The sequence below is a fragment of the Nestor notabilis genome, unplaced genomic scaffold, assembly GCF_000696875.1.
Source record: "Nestor notabilis isolate BGI_N333 unplaced genomic scaffold, ASM69687v1 scaffold32519, whole genome shotgun sequence".
NCBI lineage: Eukaryota > Metazoa > Chordata > Aves > Psittaciformes > Psittacidae > Nestor > Nestor notabilis.
Window position 1 is genome coordinate 1 of NW_009943904.1, and position 8,620 is coordinate 8,620.

Here is an 8,620-nt window from a genome sequence, read left to right on the forward strand (position 1 = left end):
AGTTGCAGGAATTCGGTGCGTCTTTGGACACCTCCTTGGCAGGAGCGTGTGGCTTTGCTAGGGCTGGCTTCCTTGTGTGATTTTTTTCAATCGATGTTAGATGCTGGTAGCTTTGCTCTTGAGTATTAGGCCTGGTCATGCAAAGTCCAAAGTAGGAAAGGAGAGAGGCAGATGTGCTGCTTTACTGCTCTGGAGCTGCTCCGCTTGTCTGGCACATTTCCGTGCTGGATGTTCTGCTTCAGTCTCAGATCTGAGGAGTTGTTACTCGTCTGTCACTTCATGCTGTTTCTAGGTGAACGGCCTAAATTGCAATGCTTTGGTTGGTCGTTGTTGGACTCTTTTTTAAGATCTCGCCAGTAGAATTAAAAGCAGTTTTTTATCATCACAACCATTTCTAGACTCGCTGCAGAAGATTTGCATTTTAAATTGCCATTTTAAAAGTCTGGTTTGTGCACTACCTACTCACAGGTTAGAAAATACTATCTGTCAAGCTACACAAAGCTCTGTTAGAAGCAAACCCTGATTTTATGGCTATTCCTTATACCATGCAGGAGGTAAAACACTCTGACAGAACACTTATCTGTAAGACTTGGCATTGTGCTTCCAACTCAGTTCTTGATATTTGGCAGTATTCTGAGAAACGGAAAGGGAAGTCATCTGACAAGGAGAATTTTACCAATGCCACCAAATCTGCTTCCTTCATATGAGAAACATGATACACCGTTATCCTGAGCTGCTGTGGTTAAGCTTGGGGCTTGTACCACAAGAATGAGTAGGGGCTCTCAGCCACCTTCTGCACCTTGTCTTGTCATTCTTCCATAACTGATTGATTTTATGTGTTTAGGTGTAAAATCATAGACATGGTTTGTTCAGGATGTGCTGGCCTGTGCTAGATAGCACCGGCTACAAAATGCTTGTTTCTTACTTGGTTTTCCAGTTAATAATGACTTAAATTTAGGATCAGTCCCCCACATCGGCATGTCCGGAAAGTTTGGTACAAGAAAGACGTTCAAACCTTCAAATGACAATGTTGAAAACTTTCACAGGCAGTTAACGGGAATAAAAAGCATAAAAGAAGAAATACCCTTTCTTGTAGGTAATCCTTGTTTCCTTGTCGAGTGGAGAGTGGTCAGTTGCTTGGTGAAGGAAAGTTTCATCAGGTGTCCATGGAACTGGGAAGTCTCAAGCAGTGAATTCTGAGCAATGTGCTTAAATGGGGTAGTTACAGGCAGCAATTTTTGCAGTGCTTGTAGACGTTTTGTTTTCCTAATGTGACAAATAATTGAAAACTGATTTTTTTCAGACATGCTGTAACATTCTAACATGATTGTTCTGGTCTGTAAACTTGTTGTCGCAAAAATCTGGTAATATTTTTGGAAGGCATTTCTAGGAGAGTTCAAGCTAAGTCAGGAATCTGTCTGTCTGGTGGAGGTGTTCCACTCGCCTCATGTGCTTTGGTTGCTGCTTGTTCTTACGGGGAGGGGTTCATTTTTCAAGTTACCTGATCCTGAGGCGGTAAAAGATACTTCTTTTAAGGCGATTGGCACACTCCCAAACTTGAGAGAAGACAGAATCTGCTGTAGACCTTGAGACGTCTTTGAGGGGCAGAGGTTTGGCAACACTGTTTTGCTCCATATAAACAAGATAACAAATTCCTGCCTCTAGAAACACTTATTTATTTTTTTTTTTTCCTCCTCCCAAAGTTGTAAGAAGGCATTTTCAACAGGGTCTGTTTCAGATACAGGTACTTTCCTCTAAGTTAATTCATTTAGCCATATTTTTCAGTTGTTTCGAATTGAATGGAAATCAGTTAAATGTTGGTGAGCACATGGGTAATGTTATTGTGGCTTAGGTACCTTTTACTTCTGTTGCATTAAAGAAGTTCTCTTGATGTACTTTGAGTCACAGTTTAATCCGGATTGATATAAATTAAACTGCCGAATACATTCTGGCATTTCTGTTAGGCCAGACCGAGTGTAATGCTTTCAAGCCGCATTGTCTGGTCTCTTGCTGGCATATAGACAAAAATGTCTCAAGCCATTGCCGCCTGGCTTTTGGCAAGTAGCGTTTCTTTGGCTGCTGCTTAGTGAGTGCACTGTGTTCTTAAGCCGCCTGGGGGACACAGAGGAGGTGAAATGCTGCTTTTTCAGTCCTGGTCCGGGTTTGAGTTAGTTCGAGGCAGCAGTTTTGAGAGGGCGCTATTTAAATCGGCTTAGTGAAATGACCTGTATGAAACAAAATATTGACTTCTGAAGGCTGTTTTCCTGCAGTTCATGTTCCATGATTTCACTTGCAACTCAGCTACAAAAGTAATTGCGTCGGCACAGATGTACATGGTGGCAAATCATGGGAGAAGTTGAGGAGAGTGTTTTTAGGAACACTGAGATGTGAAATTGCATTTCCTGACGCCAGCTAGTGTGTGATACACTAACAGTCCCAATGTAGCTTTATCTGCAACAATTCCGTGCACGCCTGGAGAGCATAGCTTATTGTTACTTCTGTCTTAAGTTCCCAGTTCAAATTCTGGGGCTTCTTATGAATTTGAACTGAAAAGGAAAGCCTACAGCATGTCATGGATGTGAGAGAGCTGTGTCAAAATGGTTTTGATTGCCTCAGTTTTTTTCCCTGTTCTCCGTTGGGAGCTCAGTGGTTTAAAAACTGGGTTTTTTTCAGAGGACATACTTACAAAAGGGTATTATCAAGTTGGGTTTTTACTGCAACAGTGTTTTTGTAATGTTGTTCAACCTTTAATTCTGCCGGTGGAGATTGGAGGATAATAGCTCAAGAAAGTATTTCAGGTTTGAAAAATGACTTCCTTTGTGCACCAGAGATAGTGGCCGGTGTTTGTGAGAGAGGTTTCTGCTTTCTCCCTCCACTCCCTGCTGAAAAATTGTCTTGAGGTCTCTGTAATCGGCCGTCTGTGGCAGCTTCCTTGTCTGCAGTGGATTGAGTTGGAGTTCCGTTGTCATTTCTCTGTAGTGTATCTGACAGACTACTTTTTCTTCACAGAGGAGAAGAAAAAACTAGTTCGAGAGTTTGATGAGAAACAGCGCGAAGCAAATGAAACGGTAAACACCAGTTGAGGCTCCTGTCCTTCCTGACCACCTGGAATGTTGCCGCCTTACAAAGGACACTACTTCCAGATTTTGCTTTCTTTACGGATCCTATTCTGACAGGCGGATGTTGTATTTTTTTAATGCTTGATTAATTGATCTTATAGATGTGTCTGTGTCTGTCAGGGCAGTTGTATCTATCGATATACAGATACAGGCAAATATTCTTATAAGCCTGTTTTTTCAGTGCTCGGTTTGGATATCACCTTCCCTTTGTTGAACAAAGGAGAGTGATAGAGGTGCAACTAAAATTGGTAGAGATTGTAGGGGGGCATGTGGAGAATCTGCTGCCTTTTCCCACCACCACCACCTTCTGTCTGTCTTCATGTTGGTCTGAACTCATTTGATCTCTCTGTAATAGTCTGATAGTTAAATATCAGGTACCTTGAATCTGTGAAACCTCTACTTTATCAGCTTTTTGGGCCACAAGTGACATGAAACAGCAAAAAAACCTCAACATGTGACTCGTCTTTTTAAACAAGACTTTGTGGTTTAAGCTTTGTTTTCATATTAATGTGTTTGGATGTTTTTGAGTCACAGCTGCACGTGATGGTTTATTGCTCTGACTTAGTGGGTTTTATTGACGGGTGTCTGTGTAGGTGATGTGCAAGATGCTGAGCTCATGCTGTGTGAGAGCTGGTACTGGTGGGCAGCTTTAACCATTGTTACTGTGTGAGAGCTGGTACTGGTGGGCAGCTTTAACCATTGTGACTTTGTAACAACTGTCACTAAAAGCTGATATGAAAATTCACACACCTTGAATCCCTGGCAGCTCCCATTGCTAGGCTGGAGGTTCAGAGTGAGAATTTAGTGCAGTAGATCTCTGCTGCGGAGATACAGTGAGAAACCAATACCCATTCTGTAGATGCATAAACTATATGAAAGTGAGAACTGCAAATTTTGAAGTTATAGAGTGACCTTTAAGGAAAAAATCACACATTTCAGCCTCACAGTTAATTAATTAATTTCTTCTCTTTAACTCAAGGCATCATGCATCAGAAAGTCCATATAGGCTGAACAGCATTGGGCAGGTACATTGGTGTACTCAATACTAGGTGAGGGGTATATAGGTTTGGGTTTCATCCTCCTCGCCCAATCACATAAAAACATGTGAATCCCTTCAGCTGGTGGTGAGTTTTGAGGATCGCTGCTGTGAAGAATAGATTTGGTGCTTTAAAAACTCAACACGTTTTTCTTCTATTAAAGCTGCGGGAGATGGAGGAAGAGCTGAAATTTGCTCCTCTGCCGTTCCGCAACCAAATGATGAGCAAAATCCGGGCGTACAGGAGAGACCTCTCCATGTTCCAGAGAGAGATGAGAAGCACAGATTTGGGACTGGGCCCTGGAAGTCAAGGCGATATGAGATACGGAATCTTCTCCACAGAAAATGAGCAGAGTGTGAGAATTAGATACCAGTTTTATTTAACATCGCTGTGATTGGTAAAAAAATAATATTCCAGATATATCGTTTCGTGTGTTTCTACTTCAGTCTACTTAGTTTCTGTGCTTGTATAACTCCCTGCATATATCTCTGCATGTAACATGAATATCTCGGGGAGGAGGAAGAACACCTGGAACTCAAGAGATTTTCTGTTCTAAAACAAAGATAGGAGTAGATTCAAAATGAAACTCCTTGAATGCCATGTGGTTAGTAACTTACACAACATTCTTTACTGAAATGCTTCATTTAGTCATTCCCCTAGAATAGTGGAAACACAGAAGTGATGCTGTGGACTCAGAAGGAAGTTGAATTGATCTGCTTTTAGTCTCCGAAATTAGCAAAGCATGTGAATCATGCACTGTATGGCTTCTCTGGTAGGTTTCTCTTTTAAGCAATCTCAGTGTAAATCATTCCAAGAACATATAAGAAGTCATGCTCTAGCACTTTGTTCCCTATGGATGTGCTGCTACAGTGCAAGAAATAAACCAATGTGTTTGTGTACCAGGAATACTTAGATATGTCTGAGCTAGTGAGACTGAATTAACTTTTATTGTCAGGGTGCTGTCACCTCTACAACAAGTTTGTGAAGGTGGGCATCTTTTTCACCTGCCTGAGGTAAGGAAGGCTTGAGGGAAACTCTCTCCTTGGTACCTTGTTCTGCAGTAGCTTGGTTTTCGGTTCCTCTGAAACCTGTGAGTGGAACGGTAGTTTAGACTTTCTGAAGGTTAAGAAAATGCCTTATTTTGAGCTACCGTTTGACCCCGAGGTCAGCAAACATTTCTTATGCTCTGACTAAGGCTACTGGCATGAGAAGATCTTTGTTACTTAGCAGTCCATCTGTTAGTGCTATTTGTTCCTAATCCTTTTGACTCTGAACTCTTAATGATCTCCTGGGCAACCAGTTGTGAAGTCAGTCACAAATAAGGCTGAATTTAGATATGAATGGAAGGAAAAGTTACCATCTGGAAAGCAAAGGTACTACTTCCATGTAAATGTTCTTTGATGGAAAAGTAAATAGTTGCAAAGGCAATTTTTCAAGATTTGACCATAATCTTAGAACTCTTTCAAAATTAACTGGGCTACCTGCGTTAACATCAGAAGCACGTACAGCTAATACAGATGGATGGCCTAAGGAGTCACGTCCTAACTTCTTAATATGTCAGAAGCCTAATGTCTCTATCTTTGCTCTCAAGTTAAGCATATGTTGTTTTTCAGACTAATCTGCAGTCACAGAGAGTGCTGCTGCTCCAGGGAACAGACAGCCTGAACCGAGCCAGTCAGAGCATTGAGCGCTCGCACCGAATTGCTGCTGAAACAGATCAGATTGGCACTGATATCATCGAAGAACTCGGGGAGCAGCGGGAGCAACTGGAACGCACCAGGAGCAGAGTAAGCAGAGAAACTGAGGGCTTTGTACCCAGTGTTAGCTTAGTGGGAACCATGTACCAATCATCACTCTCAGAAACCTCTGTAGCAGTGGTAATCCACATGATGTTTCTACAGACCAAATCTGTCTGCCACGTTTCTGTGCTGTGCTCATAAAAGGAAAATAATCACTGTAGAAGGGCCCAAAGCACCATGGTATCCATAGGGAAATCTTACCTGGACACCTCCAGGGCCCATGCCTCAGGAACCCAGACTGTCTGTGATACAACAGGTTTTTTGGTTGTCTGTAACCTCACTTAGTTATGTGCTTCTTAATAACTGACTGACTGAGAAATACCTGACAGTTCATTTCTGAGCATTGCAAAGCTGAAATGGGTTATCTACTAACAGTTCAGAGCTCATAGCTGCTAGGTCACTTAGACCTGTCAGCGCAACACAGCTCATTCTTTGCTAGAAATTGAACAGTGTTTCAGAAGGTTCCAAATAAACACTGGGGCGAGTACCTCAGTATTGTTTTCTCCTGGTGTCAACAACTAGAATAATAAAATGAAACATAATGAAAGCAGCTTTCCAGCCACCTTCCTGGTGTTTGTAGATGAAGGTAAAAGGGCAAAAAGTGACCCTAAATTGCATGTCTGCCTTTGTATGTATCTAAGGGAAAGTATGCATGAAAGTCTTATTTCCTCCTGAGAAAGGAGACAATGCTGCCAGCTTGTATTGTGTGTAGAGAACAATGTTGTCTGAATCTTGAGGATGTCTGGTTAGCCTTGGCCCCATTATCAATTGCAACATGCCAGCACCAGCTCCTTCCAGGCGCAGATTTACGGTTGCTGTGCACTTGTTTGACGGGTAACTTTTGTTTATTCTTAGTTGGTGAATACAAGTGAGAACTTGAGCAAGAGCCGCAAGATTCTACGTTCCATGTCCAGGAGGTGAGTCCTGTGGCTGACTTAGAGCAGCGCTCAGCTGTGGCGTTGCTGTCTGCCCCTTTCAGGCAAAAAAGTAAAGAACAGAGTCAGCTGGGACTGCGGGCAGGTTTTGGGGAGCGTGCAAACAGAATGTGTGCCCATGGGCAGATGTTCATGTGTGTTGTTTGTTTTCTTTCTGGCGATTACGTAAAGGAGTGCAGGTAGTGGAGCGCTATTGAATTTGTGCTGCTTGTTTGGGATAATATTGGGTCTTTAAACCATCTGCATGATAAACTGTGGTGAGGCCATAAGCAAGTTACAGGGAATTGCTAATGGTAACTTTATATCCTTGTTACTAAGGTTAGAAAAAGCTGTGCCATAAATCACTGCAGCAGTAAGGGAGTCGATGACACAGACAAATCTCTTCAGCCCATAGTAATGCCCTAAAGTAGCTCAATTGGCTCACGAGAAACTGGGCCTGGCCATGTACTCTTTTGATGACTAAAGCCTTGGCTGCTTAAGTGCGTTTACAGTCTCTTAACTACATGGTTTAATTATCCTCATAAACCAGTTCTTGGAGTATAGTTCTAGTACGCATTTCCAACCTAACACCCTGTCCCTCATAGCCATTGCTAAAGGAAGTTATGACAACTGTATAACTTTCAATAGTAGAAGTACATTATTCTTTTGAGATTTTATTGGTTTACTTCAGCTACATGGTTCCAAGTAAAAGCACTACAATGCAGCTTTTAGCACAGGAGTTCAACTGATGATTTCTTCTTTGCTTAGTTGAAGGAGTAGGCACATGCAGCGCAGTAGGATCTGGATTATCTGGGGTGGGAGGTAAGAGGAACAGAACTGCTACTGTTGAAGTAGAAGATTTAAATAGAATTTCCAGGAAAAACATGAGTAAGAAACTGAGTTTGTTCCTGCCTGCTTAACAAGTGGTCTAGCTGAACCAGGGAGTATACTTACTGAAGGCAAGGTGATGATCAGATGATCTAGAATCTGCTTCCATAACCAAGGGAAGACCAGCTATCTTGGATTTCTGTATTTTTATTTTTTAACTCTAGAATAACCACTAATAAATTGTTGCTGTCCATCATCATCATCCTGGAGCTGGCCATCCTAGGTGGGCTGGTCTACTACAAGTTCTTTCGCAGCAGATGAACCTTCATGACTGAGATGAGCTCTTCCCCCACTGAGGAACCAGCTGGGCTGTCTGTTCCCTTTGACTGTCTGAGGACTGAACTCTCTCATGAGACACTTGTCCAACTGAAACTGTACTGACACTAGAAAGACAGTGAATGGGAGTAAAAGGCAGAGACAGACTTGAACTACTGGTAAGACTAATAAGAAGGTAATAAATATTTTATTGTCTCAATTTGTATATACTTAACTAAATGAATAAATCTTGGTATGTACTAAAGTAGCCACTGACCAGTGGAAAAGCTAGTTTATTTAAAAATTGAGGAGTTAACAGTATTTGCCAAGTGTTGACAATCTATCCACTCGAGTGCCTCAGCAGAGCTCTATAATGTCCACTGTACCCAACACTTCGGGTTCTTAAATCCTCACTTGCTCTTCACTGTCAGATTCATCTGGAGAACTGGGTGTTGGGAGTTCATCAAAAGCGGTGTGTGCTCCTTCCCTTGTCTGCCCAAAGCACGTTGCTATCACATCAACTGCCAGACTAGCAGTTGCATTCACTTCCTCTTGAGAAGCTCCAAGCAGTGGATTGACTTCAACCATGTCTACAGCTGAAAGCATTC

General features: G+C 42.1%; 2 protein-coding genes across 2 annotated transcripts in view; one reads left to right on the forward strand and one right to left on the reverse strand.

The window, feature by feature from the left end:
* The first annotated feature begins 978 nt into the window (after window positions 1-978).
* VTI1B (vesicle transport through interaction with t-SNAREs 1B) lies at window positions 979-8,299 on the forward strand. The gene is made up of 6 exons (XM_010022150.1): window positions 979-1,096; window positions 2,980-3,068; window positions 4,320-4,511; window positions 5,770-5,943; window positions 6,811-6,872; window positions 7,922-8,299. The coding sequence occupies exons 1-6, from the start codon at window positions 979-981 to the stop codon at window positions 8,016-8,018; spliced, it is 732 nt and encodes a 243-aa protein (XP_010020452.1). The 3' UTR covers window positions 8,019-8,299.
* A 115-nt stretch (window positions 8,300-8,414) lies between these two features.
* The window catches only part of ARG2 (arginase 2), a gene marked incomplete at its 5' end in the record, with an annotated part of 9,109 nt that continues 8,903 nt past the window's right edge, over window positions 8,415-8,620 (reverse strand). Inside the window, one exon of the mRNA XM_010022151.1 lies at window positions 8,415-8,620. Within this exon, the coding sequence (XP_010020453.1) occupies window positions 8,415-8,620 (206 nt within the window).

What these genes read in the sequence shown, in the direction of transcription:
- VTI1B (XM_010022150.1), top strand. Translation starts at nt 979, where the DNA reads ATGTCCGGAAAGTTTGGTACAAGAAAGACGTTCAAACCTTCAAATGAC. An exon ending in TGGAACGCACCAGGAGCAGA is followed by an intron (nt 5,944 to 6,810) that starts GTAAGCAGAGAA and finishes GTTTATTCTTAG; the next exon opens with TTGGTGAATACAAGTGAGAA. An exon ending in CTACGTTCCATGTCCAGGAG is followed by an intron (nt 6,873 to 7,921) that starts GTGAGTCCTGTG and finishes TTTTAACTCTAG; the next exon opens with AATAACCACTAATAAATTGT.